This window comes from Heptranchias perlo, chromosome 2 (genome assembly GCF_035084215.1).
Source record: "Heptranchias perlo isolate sHepPer1 chromosome 2, sHepPer1.hap1, whole genome shotgun sequence".
NCBI classification, from domain to species: Eukaryota; Metazoa; Chordata; class Chondrichthyes; order Hexanchiformes; family Hexanchidae; genus Heptranchias; species Heptranchias perlo.
The window spans coordinates 104,613,383-104,631,353 of record NC_090326.1 but is presented as its reverse complement, the minus strand read 5'-3'; the positions used below and the strand labels follow the sequence as shown (position 1 = coordinate 104,631,353).

The 17,971-nt window shown below is 46.8% G+C and overlaps 1 protein-coding gene across 3 annotated transcripts in view; it reads right to left on the bottom strand.

The window, feature by feature from the left end:
• The window catches only part of hus1 (HUS1 checkpoint clamp component), a 31,216-nt gene that overhangs the window by 9,706 nt on the left and 3,539 nt on the right, over nt 1-17,971 (bottom strand). For 2 of the 3 annotated variants that reach the window (XM_068005432.1, XM_068005447.1), the window contains exons 3-6: nt 13,171-13,347; nt 11,828-11,935; nt 8,067-8,141; nt 985-1,084 (exon numbers count right to left, since the gene is read on the bottom strand). In XM_068005432.1, coding sequence (XP_067861533.1) covers nt 985-1,084; nt 8,067-8,141; nt 11,828-11,935; nt 13,171-13,347 — 460 coding nt within the window. The remainder of the gene's footprint in view (nt 1-984; nt 1,085-8,066; nt 8,142-11,827; nt 11,936-13,170; nt 13,348-17,971) is intronic. The other variant, XM_068005439.1, reaches the window with a different exon arrangement.

Here is a 17,971-nt window from a genome sequence, read left to right as displayed (position 1 = left end):
GCTGGGACCCAAACGGGTTCCCACAGCAACACCTTTTATTTGGAGGAAGGGAGTGGAGTCAAAGGAGAAGTTGTTCAACGTAAGAACAAGTTCAGCCAGGCGAAGGAGAATGGTGGTGGATGGGGACTGGTTGGGCCTCATTCAAGGAAGAAGCGGAGGGCCCGCAGGCCATCCTGGTGGGGAGTGGAGGTGGAGAGAGACTGGACGTTCCTAGTGAAAAGGAGGCGGTTAGGGCAGGGGAACTGGAAACTGTTAAAGTGCCGGAGAGATTCAGAAGAATCGTGGGTGTCGGTCGGAAGAGACTGGACAAGGGGAGAAAAAAAGAGTCAAGAAAGGAGGAAATAAGTTCTGTGGGGCAAGAACAGGCTGAAACGATGGGTCTCCCAGAACAGTCCTGTTTGTGGGTCTTGGGAAGGAGGTAGAAGCAGGCTGAGCGGGGTTGGGGGAGTATGAGGTTAGAGGCCGTTGGGTGGAAGATCTCCAGAGGAGATGAGGTCAGTGACAGTCTGGGAAACTATGGCTTGATGTTCGGCGGTAGGGTCATGGTCCAGGGGGAGGTCGGAGGAGGTGTCGAAGAGTCAGCGTTCAGCCTCCGCAAGGTAGAGGTCAGTAGAATATGTACATAGGAAATGCTAAGTAAAACAGTGTAGAGAAAATTAAATATAGTGAGCAAAAAAATGCGGGTTCCAAATAACTGAAATGGGAATAAAGCACAAGGGGAGTAAAGGATAACATCCTTCTAGTACATTGACTTTGACTACAGTGTATGCTCACCTCACTGAATCTAAGTTTTTTACCCAATTTACAAAATTACTATGGATGCACAAAGCAACTGGGTGGTAGATGCCACTGCCAAGTGTTTTGCAAACCTTCTATATTTTACTGAGGCATTCAACAATTTGACAAATCACGCTGCCAAGTTTTAAACTTCTGCAATATTTTATTTTTCAATTCACACACAAATATTTTTGTACACATACTTACCCCACGGGGGATTCCCAAGTTCTTTAAAATGTGTTGTGACGGACACCAAATCAGTATCAATTTTCAAATTCATTTCTCCATTCTGATTGGCTTCAATTATCTGAAATGCAAAAATAAGCAAGTCTTTCACTTAAATTTGACATTAATGCCAATACTGAAAGGGGGCACTATCCAAATTATTCATCATATATTTTTCCTAAGTCAAGCAACTGAGTTAACGCTACAGTTCCGAGAACCTATGGCTGAATTTCTGCTGGCAATAATTAGAAGTGGTGTTCCAACAGTCGTTACTGGATTTTCCACCTTTCAGGAGCAGCATTCTGTTCCCACCGATGGACTTCTACTGTTTCCTTTCATGAATCCAAATCCAACAATGAAGAAGCAGGTCTGTCCAAACCACCATGCATTCAAAATTTATGAGGCCAAACCAAAGATGAAGCTTGCCAAATTGAGTCACAAGATATACAAGTAAGGAAGTCTTACTACAATTGTACAGGGCTTTGGTGAGACCTCACCTGGAGTACTGCGTAGTTTTGGTCTCCTTACCTATGGAAGGATATACTTGCCTTAGAGGCAGTGCAACGGAGGTTCATTAGATTAATTCTTGGGATGAGAGAGTTGTCCTATGAGGAAAGGTTGAGTAGAATGGGCCTATACTGTCTGGAGTTTAGAAGAATGAGAGGTGATCTCATTGAAACATATAAGATTCTGAGGGGGCTTGATAGAGTAGATGCTGAGAGGTTGTTTCCCCTGGCTGGAGAGTCTCGAACGAGAGGACATGGTCGCAGGATAAGGGGTCGGCCATTTAAGATGAGGAGGAATTTCTTCACTCAGAGGGTTGTGAATTTTTGGAATTCTCTATCCCAGAGGGCTGTGGGTGTTGAGTCATTGAGTATATTCAAGGCTGATAGATCTTTGGACTCGAGGGGAATCAAGGGATATGGGGATCAGGCAGGAAAGTGGAGTTAAGGTTGAAGATCAGCCATGATCTGATTAAATGGCGGAGCACTCGAGGGGCCACATGGCCTACTCCTGCTCCTACTTCTTATGTTCTTATATACATGCGCAAATATAAACTGAGTCACGAGAACTTTGTGGACCCACATTGAATTCCAAACAAAACAATGGTTTAGATAAGCGGCATTTTCAAACAGGATGTAAAATTCCCATCCCCCTCTATTAATTAACAAAGATAAATGAACTGAAAATAGTAAACACCTTGAATGAAAATTTGAAAATAATTTCCAAATTTGATAAAGGCATTTACTTCAGTACTGATGTTTGGCATAGGATGATGCTGATGTCATTTTAGCCAATTATGCTATGTTTGCATTATGTTAAACCAATATACCAACACTGACCAAAGAACAACATCACAAGAGGGCATTAAATAGTTGGGTGGACCCAATTTACATTAACAGACACAAATCATTGTAATTATATTTTACGTGAACTGATACCATCAGTTCCATTAAATTCGAAAACAATCAATTTGAAAAATAAGTATACTAAAATTGTTTCATATATTTAGAACAGTGAAGATTTTTTCCTTTTATTTAGAGCAGCAACACTCAGAAGACTAAATGATAAAGATTCTACAACGTAGCTTCATGCCAACTCCAATAGATTTAATGGTACAATAAACTTAAAAAGTATAAAAACATATGTGCTGCTAAAAATCTTGGATATGGTACACACTTTCTGTGTACAAAAAATGCTTCTTGTAATGTAAAATATTTATAATGGAAACATTCTATGTAAACATTTAGAATGGGATTCTGTATATAAAGATTTTATAATGCAAAAACCATATGTAAACATTTTACTGTTATGGTTTGACTAATCAATAGAATTACGAACTGCTGTTCAAAAATATTTGCCCACCATTTTTTCCCTCAGTAATTAGAATTATTAGTGCCCGTAATAAGGTTTTAAACAAACTAAAATATTCAAAAAAATACATATTTCACAATACATGATAAAGTTTACTCACTCAATTGTCTATTGTGTCATTTCATACTTTCATTTAACCTTTTTACTTGAAAGCCTCAACCTCTCCCAAAAGCCTGGATCGGGACTTGAATTTTTGGCTGTCAGCTGCAGGTAGATCTTGCAGTTTGAGCAGGTGTCATGTGCACAATTTCCCACGCACAAGAATTTAAGCCAGGCAAATGATAAAATATTTTCTCCCTCAGTCTCTAACAAAATCTGGTTGTTTTTCAAAATTATTTGAAGAAAAGCTAGACGGCAAATTTCAAAAGCTTTGTTTGGGTGCGATTTAAGGATGAGAGGGCGAGAGAGAGAGAGTGAGTGAGGGTGTGAGTGCATGTGAAAAAAAAATGTCAGACAGTACTGATTGGAACACTAAAGTTGTAACTAGTGTACAATAGATACTGCGTAAACATCAGAAAGCATATTAAGTAGAGAGACACATTTAGTGTCTTCCTCATCCTAAACCTTAAACTTTTAAAAAATGAATGAACTAAGATTTTGAAAGTAAAGTCTCTAATTATAGTTTGCTTTGCTGATAGTTACAAAATATAATTGTAAACAATTTTACAACACCAAGTTATAGTCCAGCAATTTTATTTTAAAATTTGAAATTGCTGGACTATAACTTGGTGTTGTAAAATTGCTGGACTATAACTTGGTGTTGTAAAATTGTTTACAATTGTCAACCCCAGTCCATCACCGGCATCTCCACATCATTACAAAATATAAACATTCTAATTACTGATACCCATGAGTGTGTGAGAGTGAAAGTGAGAGAGACGTGGGGTGGGGGGGGTGGTAATTTTAACCCCCAAGAACGGATGGTCTGGGGGCGCATGGGAAGTTGAAGAAGCAGCTTTTTGGAGCGGGACCACATCCCAGCTCCAACGTGCCCACTTCAGAGTTTAACCCAGGTGCATTAGGATGTGCGCATGCAACAGAAACCCAGAAGTCCTGCCCCCACTAAAAGTCGGCGGGTCGATATTTAAAGGGTCAATTCAGGTAGTTGAAACACTTTAGGTACTTAACTTTTTGTGGATTCTGCAACAGAAACGGATTTAACTACTCCTAAACCTATCTCCTGTGGCTTCTGAAACATGCCATTGAAATGGAGGCGAGTTGCAGCCGAAGCTCCTTTGGCCCTTTAAACCAGTGATTGACACATCTCAATAAAAGGCGAGGAATTGTAGCTGGGCACTCAGTTCTCTCAGACAAATGTTTGGCTGGGAGTTCTTTGTGTTTAGACTGAGATTTCTTGTGTTCAGATGAATTTACCTACATTTTGGAGACCCTCAAACTGACAAGGTCAGGATGGGGGGCACAAAGGATCTATTCCACATTACATCTGAGGAGGAGGAGGAAAATGAAGATGGGAACCTATCGTCCGAGCAGCCACTCACATTGCTGCCCGTGATGCCCTCATCACCAGGATCTCATAATGAGATGTGCAAATTGAAGTGTTTGAAATATTCAGGCCGCCTGGAACCACCACCACCAATCTGTCCCCCACTACCCCCCACCAACCACAACCGCCCCCCCGACTTTGCACAAAACAGTCCTTCAACCACGTGCCCAATGGGTGGCATCATGACTTAGCATTCGTCATGAAGTACATGAAAGGGCAAATTCACAACAGGGACTCAATAATGGCCAAGACACGGCAATGGTAGTGATAATGATTAAATTTAATGTGCCATATCAAAAAAATATATAAATTAACAACATAATAGCTCGTCAAACACCCTTGTGCATACCCTTGGTGAATTACAATTGCTTCGTCGTTCTCTTTTTAACATTTCTACATAGTGCATCCCCTGTGGCTTCAGCAGAGGTATTGTCAGGTTGCTCAGATCTCCGCCCTGACTGTTGGAATGCTCTCGGCCTACGACCTGGGTTTTGGAGCAAGTGAGGGCCCCGCCAAAGACTGCTCCACCTGCACCTGTGCAGGGATACTCGGTCATCGGGAGAAGAGGCAGCATTGCGGGTACTGGTTGAGGAGGGAGCAACAGGTGAGACGTAAGAGCGCTTTCAGTGAAGTCCCCACTTCCATGTCCCCTTTTGCCACAATCCCTCTCCAGGGCCAGCGCAACATCACTCCCACCACTCTGCTGGACAGCAGGTTGGTGAGCTGATGTGCTGCGCTGTAAGGCCACGGCTAAAGTATCTGTCTGCCTGTTTAAGGCGGCAGACATGTTGGCATCCAAAGTCCGCACGGCCGTTGCCATGGCCTGCATGGACTCATTTGAGAGCCATGCTTGAAGCTCAATGGAGGCAGCCATTCTCTCCATCGTAGACACTCTTGCACTTACCTGCGCCACCAATCCACTAGCGACTGAGTTGGACTCCTCCATTCCCTCCACTCCTGTGAAGTGTGCGTGGCACTTTTTCCATTACCTCGCAAAGTTGTTGCTGCACCTCTATCAATCTCCTTCTGAACCCTGGCCTCCAGGGTTCAGCATCTATGTCCAGCTGAGCAGAGCTTGGAGAGGAGTGTGCCCCCCAACGCGGACTCTCCACAGTTGCCCCTGCCACCAGTGTCTGCTTGTGCTCACTTGTGAGTGGTGAATCACCAGGTGACAATCCAACTAACTGGCTAATAGGACCCACCAAAGTGTGAGTATCAGTGCTGGTGCATGGCTGTATGTCCTGTGATGGTGCATCCTCAGAAGGAATGAGCTCCTCTGAGGAATCACTTTCTTCCATTTCTGCTGATTGCTCATGAAGGCCCTGGAAGACAACAGAAAGCAATACTAATGATTCATTGCAAAAGTGACAATCTTTCCAATGACCATACTGAGGTCTGGCACAGTCATCATGTGTGTGAAAGATGTTAAAGTTCTGTCACCAGCCATCTGCGGGTTGCCAGTCTCTCCACCTCAAACGGGTAGGCATGCGACGCTCTGACTTATTTCCATGGCCTCCTCCTCCATATCTGTCACCTCCACTATGTGGTGGGCCACCTCCAGTTCTGCTCCTCTCCCTTGCATTTTGCGTAATCTTTTCCTACAAGGGGAGAAAGAACAGACCTGTGACTGACTGAAGGTGACATATTCACCCTATGAATGCATTGCTTTGGGTGAGGTTGACCATGAAAGAGATGCATCAGAGGGTGACTATCAGACAGATACATCACATTGCATCAGGACTGGGGTGAGTGGTAGTGGTGGGTGAATAAATGGGCAGTTCAGGAAGTGCATAGAAAGTGAAGGATGGTTGCTGCTGCTGACATTTAAGTGGGTGTGAGGAGTTATGTGATGGGGTTGGCGTGGCAACATAGAGTGACAGGGGAGCGGATGTTGAATAACACAGGATGTGGGTGAATCAGCAACTGTACTCACTTTTCCTGACCTGGTAAGGTCATTAAAATGCTTCCTGAACTGAACCCAAGACCTGGACACCGTGCTCCTCCTGCTCAGCCCCTCTGCCACCTCGAGCCAGGTATTTTGATTACAGAGCCAGGTTTCTTCCTGCCATCCATTGGAAACATTACCTCCATCCTGGCTCTCACTGCAGCCAGCAGTACATCCAGGGAGGCTCATTAAATCTAGGGACAGCCTTTGCTTTCCTGGACTCCATTTATCCTTTCTCCTACAAAATCCATCCTTGGATTGGCCCTTCAAATACTGGGCTTTAAATCGCGTCATTTGGGTGTGCAGTAGGCCTGTCGCACAATTTGGAGACCCGAAACCTGGAAGCAAAGGTAACTGACTGCAATCAAGATACGATCGCAGATTTAAATGCACTCACTTGACCACCGGGTTCCCTACGCGCAAATCCACCCACCCGCTGACTTCCCGTCGCCATGCTAAAATCATGGCCAGAGAGAGAGAGAGAGAATGTGAGAGTGAAAGAAAGAGGGAGAGACAGACAGATGAATAGATACACTTCCAAGAACCAATCACAAACCATCAAATTGTGGAGATCACCCCCAGTGCTGCCAGACCTGGAACATCCCCACCCTAGGCCGATGCCTCCCCTCACTGCTGACAGAAACCAGGAATCCACCAGTGAGCCAAAACTCACATTCCAGCCCCAGTTTGGCAAAAAAACCCAGGTTCCTGCTCCACACTGATTCCAGATCAAAGGATACCTCCGTGCTCTTATACCTCAACAGCTTCATGGCAGCACTGCCAAACACCCAATGTTAGGGATTGGTCCTGGGCTTCGGGAGCACAGAAGGATGGCCCAAGGCACAGGAGGGCACTCAATGCAGGTGAATCCACTCCCCTACCTATTACTGCGAGATAGCAAATATCTAACTCCAACTTATACATCCTTTACATACATATACACACACATATTTATACACCATTCATTTATGCTGTACAAAATTGTTGGAATTTAATCTCCAAATCACCAGCAAAAATTCTACAATGCCATTTAATAAAAATGGAATGTGACATGCATTTACTGTAAATCAGTGCGCCTGTACATGGGATAAACACCCTTATTCTAAAAAAACAGCATGACCTCAGTCTCATCATAAGCAATTCCACAGGAGATCTGCTAGTATGAAATAAATCCATAGATTCGGAATCAAAATACAAATGCACTTCAGTTATTCAGAACAGCAATCCACAAACCAAAGCCAAATACTTGATCAGCAGTATATCCCATTCAGTGAAGTCAGTTTTGCAAATGAGAGGTGTGTCTGTATCCACCGCCCTTCCATAGCGAGTAGAGAATGGTAATGGAGGCAACTCAATAGCGCAGCATGCTGGTGTAAAACTGTTCACGATTCGTACTAACAGATTGAGTAGGCACTAAAAATGCACAATATAGGCACTGGTACATTAATTTTATCACAAAATCATAACACTGTCTAAACATTTATGTGACTCAAACTATTTTATTGCCATCTTTAGTCCACAATTCAACATAAGAAAAATGTGACACCGACAATAATTGCCATGTTTTACAGATTATCAGCTTCATTGTGTATACTTACAAGAAAATGAAATACTTCAATAATTTTTTTTAATGTTGTCCTCCAGAAATAAATTTCCTCAGCAATTAAGGTGGCAATGGATTCAACAAATGAAAACAAAAAAGAAAACTTAACTAATGTAGCATTTAAGATACAAACTTACAACATGGTTAGAAAGATTCTTCATTCTTTCCACAACACTCTTCATGATCTTCAGTACTGGTAAATATATACTGACCTTTAAAATCAATGATAAGTAGGTTTACAAATGTAGAAAATACAAACAGTAGTTTGAATTATGTTAAATTACTGGTTCTCTTCAGACACAATAAGTACTAAAAACCTGAAAACTATGATGCACATGACAGCACTTTGGGAAACAACTGAGACTTCTGTGACTAGGCAATATGGTGCCCTGTGTTTTGAAGCTGCAAAAAAAAATCATCTGCTAAAATAAGCTTGGTTTCTAATTAGGTTCAAATTCTATATTTTGAAAACACTCTCGCAAGAAGACCTATCAGTTCAAAATACTCTGGAAAAATAGCAGGTCTCAGTGTGAGCCGGATGGTATGCTGTTTTATAATAGGGGCATATACGCCGGTACGGATAACATCAAGGTTAATGATTTACAGTGGCTAAGTCAAATTCCATTTTTATTAAATAATCTTTTGGGGTTTTCAGGAATTGAATGGTATCACTATTATTCTGTTAAAACCTTGAGTGACTGATCTTATATGCATTTAACTTATATCCCTCACCAATTTTAAAGCTGAGAAAACATCAAGATGGTGTACAAGATGCACCAAATGGAAGCAGATATTGGCTATTCAGCAGTACAGGAAAGGTTGAGTGAGGTTTGAGGGTCCCCTGGGCTTTGGCAGAACTGGGGTGCTGCAGGGAGTTTCTTGCATCGGGGTGAGGGGGTGAGGGGGTGGGGGGTGAGCCTGATCTGGCATCACGATGGAAGGGAATATAGGATTTAGCAGAACTATGGAGAAGGAATTTCAGGTATGACAGAACTGGGAAGGGGATGGAAAATGGTGTCTGGCGCCCTGGTAGATTCCTGCTGTCTGTCAGCAGAGAGGGGTAGGGTACGGACCTGACACCACAGGATGAGAGCAGAGATATGGGTTTGCCAGCATTTTCTAAGAGATCTCTGCAAACATTCCCTTCCTGGCCACCATGCCAGTGAATGGTTCCCTCTCCTCAGGTACGATGCCCAAACCTTGAAAAATTGCCGGCATCCACCCTCTCAAAAAATAAACTCTTGACTCCTCTGTCCTTCCAAACTACAGTCCCATCTCCAATCTTACATTTTCCTCTTCAAAGTCCTTGATCTTGTTGTCACCTCTCAAATCCGAGCCCATTTTTCCTGTAGCTCCAACATTTAACCTTCTATCTATGGCCCCTCATTTTAGACCCCTAAACTATTGGAAACATTCTATTTCTATTTACCCTGTCCCATCCTTTCATAACTTTAAACACATATCATATTGCCCCATAATATGCATTGTTCCAACAAAAAAGACACAATTTTTCAAGTCTTTGTATTTGTATTTCCTTATACCAGGCAGCATCCGAGTGAATCTGCATTGTACCTTCTCAAAAGCCTCCATATATCCTTCCTCTGGTGTGAAGCACAATACTGCACGCTGTACTCTATCTGAGGTCTATTAAGGTTTCATATGGGCTTATCATCAGCTCTTGGCATTTGTATTCTATACTTGGTGATAAAATCTAGAATTCCAACAGCTATTTTATGGCCAAATCCACTTGAGCTGCTGCCTTTAATATCCTGTGAACCTGTACCCCCAAATCCCTCTGCTCCTCCACAGCACTGAGTCTGTTTCCACTCAGGAGTATAATTGCTGTTTTTTTCAACCAAAATGTATCACCTCACACTTACTGAAATTCAATTCATCTGTCACTTTTTAGCACAATACTCCATCCTATCAATATCCATTTGCAGCTTCCTTTGGTCTGCTGAAGAATTAACTATACCTCCTATTTTGGTATCATTTTCAAATTTCAATACCACCCATTCGAGGCCAACATCAAAATAATTGGTATACATTGCAAACAGAAGTGGTCCCCCAGAACTGAACCAGGCGGATTACCACTACCCACTTCCATACACTCTTAATGCCTTGTCTCCCTCCCATCCAATTTTTAATTCAATTTGCGATCAACCCGCTCATTCCATACCCCCTTATCCTCTCTAGTGATCTCCTGTATGGTATCTTGTCAAAAGTTTTCCGAAAGTCCATGCACACATTTCCCCCATCTACCTGTCTGTTACCTCCTCAAAGAATTCTGAGGTTTGTCAAACACCATTGTCCCTTTTGAAATCCATGCTGGCTACATCTCACTATTTTCCTTTTATTTAGGTATATGGTAATTTCATCCTTATTTAGAAATTCTAAAATTTTGCCTACCACAGATAAATTAACTGGCCTGTAATTACTCAGATTAACATGGTCTCACTCGTTAAAAATGGGTACCACATTGGCCACTCTCCAGTCCTCCGGCACACATCTGCACTAAATAGAGCCGTAAAAATAATTTCTAGGGCCAGTGCAATTTTGTCCCTCAGGATCCGAAGATATATCCCATCGGGCCCTGGTGCTTTATCTTCCCAATTAACATATCTATAATTTCCTTTCATCCATCATAATATCACTCATTTAACTCTCAACCACTTCAGGATTCATATCTGCTCCGATACCCTTTTCTTTAGTAAAGACCAAAGTGAAGTACTTATTAAATACATCTGCCATTTTTTTGATCATCATCTATACATTGACAATACTCTCCTCTCATGGGTCCCACTTTGCTTTTAACAATTCTCCTTTCACTGATCTATTTGCAAAATACTTCAGTATTCCTTTTGATGTTTTTTTGAATTCTTTTCCTCATCTTATCTTATCTTTCCTCATCCTGCTCTTAACCCCTTTTCTTATTTTCTCGTATTCTCCTTTAGTTTTTTCATTATTATTCTTAGAGTCCTAAAAGGCCCTTTTCTTCAATATTTATTGGTTTCCAACCTTTTTATTCATAGCAATCTAAAACTACTTCTTTAATGGAATATACTTAGTTTCTGGCTCTCTCACACAGCTTCCCAGTTCTAAAAAAATTCCTAAGTAAATTTGACTTGAATAAAGATTTTAAAATTTGCCCTCTAATGTTTCTTAAAATATAAACATAATCAAATAGATTTTGTTAGAGACTAAGAAGCATTCTCTAATTCAGCTAGCTTAAATACTTGTGATACATCCTGGGAAATAGTTCCCACTCCACATACTCGGACTGCAGGATCTGTCTTCAGCTCAGAGTCACAGCTCTGGGTAAAAATATCAAGTCCAAGTCTAGGCTTCTGGGAGAGGTTGAGACCTTCAAGCAAAAGCGTATGGAGCAAAGGCAAGTGGATGGGGTTGAGGTACAGATCAGCCATAATCTAATTGAATGATGGAACAGGCTAAAGGGGCTGAATGGTCTACTCCTGTCCCCATGTTCCTAAAACATCAGCAAAGTACACAACATACCTCCTCAAATATAATTTCTGACTAGTACTCCGGTTTTTCAAGGATGTCTGGTATAATATGAATAACCACTCGAACAGACAAGGAATGTGTACTTTTTGGAGGAAAAATGGAGTAAATCATTAAATTAGGAAGTACGTGAAGGTGCTTTTTTTGATGAAAACCTCTAGATATATGTATAAACAGTCCCCCCATGTACTTGGGAACTGAAACTAAACCAAAGCAAAACCCAAGCACCAGTACTGAAGTCCCTTGTGGCACTGGTACAAATACAAATTATTAAGCAGATAAAATAAATTTAGAGTTATGAACGTATGTTTCCATTACGTGAACAAAACCAACACTAAGAGAAACTCACTGAAAAGTTATCAACCTAATAACTTACATCAAAATCTGGAACACTGGGTTCTTCAAAATCATTCCAAAGCTTTCTGGGGATGATGCTGACAGGAATGTCATGTGTAACAATACGACTGTGGCTGGAGAGGGACGGCTGCAAGAGCAGGAAGCAAGTTATGTCTAACTTTTTTTTAAAACTGTCGAACCAGCATCTCTGTATAATTGTGAAATTGCCCATAGTTTGTGCATTCAATTCTACAATTGAAAATTTTGAAGTTTTATTTTTATTCACAAATATTTTATGAAAACAATGTACACTTCAACTGCAGTGCTTGTGGGAGAGTACATCGATAAATCCAGGTTGCTCTGATTCCCAGATTTTAATGCTCACTTAAAATACCATAATTAATCTCCCAGTGGATTTACCACAGATAAACATAAATATATTGTGCTTCTCTCTTCCCGTGACTGTTTCTCTGCTTTGATCTCATTCTGTAATCCCGGGACTTCCTTTCTAGCTTCATTTTTCTTCCACTCTGCCTCACTTTTTCTCTTCCTGCCCAACACACTTTTTTTTGTTGTGTCTGCATGTCTGGTCTTCTGCACTTGTATTCTCATTCTTCCGTTAAACATTCCCTTCCCTCTGGCCCCTCTCTTCTACATGCTATCATGTAATTGCCATCTCTAGGTCCTTCTCTCTTCCGTCACTATGTAGCTCATATTTTCTGTTGGTATGTTTCTGTTTATTTTGGTTCTCTCCCCTTTTTTCCTCTCACCTCCAGCAGAAATGTTACAGCAGAAAATGCACTGATTCATCCAGTCCTATTTCTATTAATGTCTAACAGAAACCACATGCCAATCTGTCAAATACACTGCTACTCAGCATTTCTACTCACAAACACATGAAAAGGAAATAAAATTAAATGATGTTGCACAAAGTATAAATTAAACAGAATCAAATCTTCAGCATTATTTGTTACATAACCCAGAATTCGCTAGTTTTATATAGAAGTAATGTTGTAGCTGAGGCCTAATGAGCAGACATTAGTGATGCCACGGCTAATCGCTGCCGATATGGTGGTTCCAGGGATTCAGTGCAGTCCCAGTCCACGCATCCACAACACCAAGCCACACACACACAACACTGACACAGGTCACAAGGGGAGCTTTGCTTAGAATAACACACAAAGCTGTAAGAATCATCAAAGAACAGGAAAATAAACAAAATCTCAGATTGATCGAAGTAAGAGGATTAATCTTAATAACCCCTCAGGAATGCAGGATGAAACAATGTTCTTACTTATAGTATAGACAATATTTGTTCAATAAATAGCACGACAGCGTCACCTGATTAAAACTGCCAGCACTGCAAAACTTCGATGTTCTTACCAGTTCTACAGCAATGGTGATACATGGACAATGCTTCATAGTCAGTTTAATTTTCACAGCTTTGGCATTCTGCGCTGTTTTCAAGGACCTTGAGAGGTTTTCAGGTGTTAGTTCCAGATAAATTTCGTTATACTCTGCTGATACTCCTTCAATCTGGAACTCATCAAAAAAATTACCCTGTGGGAGTGAATGGAAACACAAATATTGCCTTATGCATGCAGCAAGACCTGGACAACATCCAGGCTTGGGCTTAGAAGTGGCAAGTAACATTCGCGCCAGACAAGTGCCAGGCAATGACCATCTCCAACAAGAGAGGGTCCAACCACCTCCCCTTGACATTCAACAGCATTACCATCGCCGAATCCCCCACCATCAACATCCTGGGGGTCACCAGTGACCAGAAACTTAACTGGACCAGCCATACAAATACTGTGGCTACAAGAGCAGGTCAGAGGATGGGTATTCTGCGGCGAGTGACTCACCTCCTGACTCCCCAAAGCCTTTCCACCATATACAAACCACAAGTCAGGAGTGTGATGGAATACTCTCCACTTGCCTGAATGAGTGCAGCTCCAACAACACTCAAGAAGCTTGACACCATCCAGGACAAAGCAGCCCGCTTGATTGGCACCCCTTCCACCACCCTAAACATTCACTCCCTTCACCACCGGCGCACTGTGGCTGCAGTGTGCACCATCCACAGGAAGCACTGCATCAACTCGCCAAGGCTTCTTCGACAGCACCTCCCAAACCCGCGACCTCTACCACCTAGAAGGACAAGAGCAGCAGGCACATGGGAACAACACCACCTGCACGTTCCCCTCCAAGTCACACACCATCCCGACTTGGAAATATATCGCCGTTCCTTCATCGTCGCTGGGTCAAAATCCTGGAACTCCCTTCCTAACAGCACGATGGGAGAACCTTCACCACACGGACTGCAGCGGTTCAAGAAGGCGGCTCACCATCACCTGCTCAAGGGCAATTAGGGATAGGCAATAAATGCTGGCCTCGCCAGTGCGCCCACATCCATGAACTAATAAAAAAAAGCTGCGACACTGAGATGAAATTAGAATGGGGGCAGGCTGAACATGTGCAGTGTACAAAATTTACCAAACTGCACTATCTCCAAGACGCAGCTGCGAGGGGGGGCAGCGAGAGCCAGCGAGAGGCGGGGCGAGAGGGCGAGCGAGAGACTGGGCGAGAGAGGCGGGGCGAGAGCGAGAGAGAGAGAGGCGGGGCGAGAGCGAGAGAGAGAGAGAGAGAGGCGGGGGCGAGGAGCGAGAGAGAGAGAGAGGCGGGGGCGAGGAGGCGAGGAGAGAGAGGCGGGGCGAGGAGAGAGAGAGAGAGAGAGAGGCGGGGCGAGAGGAGAGAGAGAGAGAGAGAGAGAGAGAGGCGGGGCGAGAGAGAGAGAGAGAGAGAGAGAGAGAGGCGGGGCGAGAGCGAGAGAGAGAGAGAGAGGCGGGGCGGAGAGCGAGAGAGAGAGAGGCGGGGCGAGAGAGAGAGAGAGAGAGAGAGGCGGGGCGAGAGAGAGAGAGAGAGAGAGAGAGAGAGAGGCGGGGCGAGAGAGAGAGAGAGAGAGAGAGGCGGGGCGAGAGCGAGAGGAGAGAGAGAGAGAGGCGGGGCGAGAGAGAGAGAGAGGCGGGTTGAGAGAGAGAGAGAGAGAGAGGCGGGGTGAGAAAGAAGAGAGAGAGAGAGAGGCGGGGCGAGAGCGAGAGAGAGAGAGAGAGGCGGGGGGCGAGAGCGAGAGAGAGAGAGGGGCGGGGCGAAGAGAGAGAGAGAGCGGGGTGAGGAAGAGAGATGAGAGAGAGAGAGGCGGGGCGAGAGCGAGAGAGAGAGAGAGAGGCGGGGCGAGAGAGAGAGAGAGGAGAGAGGCGGGCCGAGAGAGAGAGAGAGAGAGAGAGGCGGGGGAGAGATGAGAGAGAGAGGCGGGGGGCGAGAGAGAGAGAGAGAGAGAGGCGGGGCGAGAGAGAGAGAGAGAGAGAGAGGCGGGGCGAGAGAGAGAGAGAGAGAGAGCGGGGCGAGAGCGAGAGAGAGAGAGAGAGGCGGGGGCGAGAGCGAGAGAGAGAGAGGCGGGGGAGAGAGAGAGAGAGAGAGGCGGGGGCGAGAGAGAGAGAGAGGTGGGGGCGAGAGAGAGAGAGAGGCGGGGAGAGAGGGAGAGAGAGGAGAGGCGGGGAGAGAGAGAGAGGAGAGAGGCGGGGCGGAGAGCAAGAGAGAGAGAGAGGGGCGGGGAGAGAGAGAGAGAGAGAGGCGGGGAGAGAGCGAGAGAGAGGAGAGAGAGAGAGGCGGGGGCGAGAGGGGAGAGAGAGAGGCGGGGCGAGAGCAAGAGAGAGAGAGAGGCGGGGGAGAGAGAGAGAGAGAGAGGCGGGGTGAGAGCGAGAGGGAGAGAGAGAGGCGGGGAGAGAGAGAGAGAGAGAGGCGGGGAGAGAGAGAGAGAGAGAGAGGAGGGCGGGGAGAGAGAGAGGCGGGGCGAGAGCGAGAGAGAGAGAGAGGCAGGGAGAGAGGGAGAGAGAGAGAGGCGGGGGGAGAGAGAGAGAGAGAGAGAGGCGGGGCGAGAGCAAGAGAGAGAGAGAGAGGCGGGGAGAGAGAGAGAGAGAGAGGCGGGGAGAGAGCGAGAGAGAGAGAGAGAGAGAGAGGCGGGGCGAGAGCGAGAGGGAGGAGAGAGAGGCGGGGCGAGAGCAAGAGAGAGAGAGAGGCGGGGCGAGAGCGAGAGGGAGAGAGAGAGAGGCGGGGGAGAGAGAGAGAGAGAGAGAGGCGTGGAGAGAGAGAGAGAGAGAGAGAGGGCGGGGCGAGAGCAAGAGAGAGAGAGAGAGGCGGGGGAGAGAGAGAGAGGCGGGGAGAGAGGAGAGGAGAGAGAGAGAGAGAGAGGCGGGGCGAGAGCAAGACGAGAGAGAGAGAGGCGGGGAGAGAGAGAGGAGAGAGAGAGAGAGGCGGGGGCGAGAGCGAGAGGGAGAGAGAGAGAGAGGCGGGGAGAGAGAGATGAGAGAGAGAGAGGCGGGGCGAGAGGGAGAGAGAGAGAGAGAGAGAGGGCGGGGCGAGAGCGAGAGAGAGAGATAGGCGGGGCCGAGAGAGAGAGAGAGGCGGGGCGAGAGCGAGAGGAGAGAGAGAGGCGGGGAGAGAGAGAGAGAGAGAGAGAGAGGCGGGGAGAGAGAGAGAGAGAGGCGGGGAGAGAGAGAGAGGAGGGCGGGGCGAGAGAGAGAGAGAGAGAGAGGCAGGGAGAGAGAGAGAGAGAGAGAGAGAGGCGGGGCGAGAGCGAGAGGGAGAGAGAGAGGCGGGGGCGAGAGAGAGAGAGAGAGGCGGGCGAGAGAGTGAGAGAGAGAGAGGCGGGGCGAGAGAGAGAGGAGAGAGGCGGGGCGAGAGAGAGGGAGAGAGGCGGGTGGCGAGAGAGAGGGAGAGAGGCGGGGCGAGAGAGAGATGAGAGAGGCGGGGCGAGAGCGGAGAGAGAGAGAGAGGCGGGGGCGAGAGTGAGAGAAAGAGAGAGGCGGGGCGAGAGCGAGAGAGAGAGAGAGGTGGGGCGAGATCGAGAGAGAGAGAGAGAGGCGGGGCGAGAGAGAGAGAGAGAGAGGCTGGGGCGAGAGGAGAGAGAGAGAGAGGCGGGGCGAGAGCAAGAGAGAGAGAGGCGGGGCGAGAGAGAGAGAGAGAGAGGCGGGGAGGAGAGAGTGAGAGGCGGGGTGAGAGAGAGAGAGGCGGGGTGAGAGAGAGAGGGAGAGAGAGAGAGGGCGGGGCCGAGGAGAGAGAGAGAGAGGCGGGGGCGAGAGAGAGAGAGAGAGAGGCGGGACGAGAGAGAGCGAGAGAGAGAGCGGGGCGAGAGCAAGAGAGAGAGAGAGGCGGGGGTAAGAGAGAGATAGAGAGGGGCGGGGGCGAGAGAGAGAGAGAGAGAGGCGGGGCGAGGAGAGAGAGAGAGAGAGGCGGGCGAGAGCGAGAGAGAGAGGGGCGAGAGGAGAGAGGCAGGGCGAGAGAGAGAGGCGGGGCGAGAGAGAGAGAGAGAGAGAGCGGCGGGGGCGAGAGCAGAGAGAGAGAGAGGCGGGGGCGAGAGCGAGAGAGAGAGAGAGGCGGGGCGGAGAGAGAGAGAGAGGCAGAGCGAGAGCGAGAATAGAGAGAGAGGGCGGGGCGAGGACCGAGAGAGAGAGGCAGAGCTGAGAGAGAGAGAGAGGCGGGGCGAGAGCAAGAGATGAGAGAGAGAGAGGCGGGGCGAGAGCGAGAGAGAGAGAGGCGGGGCGAGAGAGAGAGAGAGGCGGGGCGAGAGAGAGAGAGAGGCGGGGGCGAGAGAGAGAGAGAGAGAGGCGGGGCGAGAGCAAGAGAAAGAGAGAGAGAGAGAGGAGAGGCAGGGCGAGAGAGAGAGAGAGAGGCCAGGGCGAGAGAGAGAGAGAGAGGCAGGGCGAGAGAGAGAGAGAGAGGCAGGGCGAGAGAGAGAAGAGAGAGAGAGGCGGGGCGAGAGCAAGAGAGAGAGAGAGAGAGGCGGGGCTGTGAGCGAGAGAGAGAGAGAGAGAGAGGCGGGGAGAGAGCAGAGAGAGAGAGGGTCGGGGCGAGAGCAAGAAGGGAGAGAGAGAGAGGCGGGGCGAGAGAGAGAGGGAGAGAGGCGGGCGAGAGCGAGAGAGAGGCGGGGCGAGGGGAGAGAGAGAGAGAGAGGGCGGGGCGAGAGCGAGAGAGAGAGAGTGAGGCGGGGGCGAGAGCGAGAGAGAGAGAGGGGCGGGGCGCTGAGAGAGAGGGAGAGAGGCGGGGCGAGAGAGAGAGAGAGAGGCGGGGCGAGAGCGAGAGAGAGAGAGAGGCGGGGCGAGAGTGAGAGAAAGAGAGAGGCGGA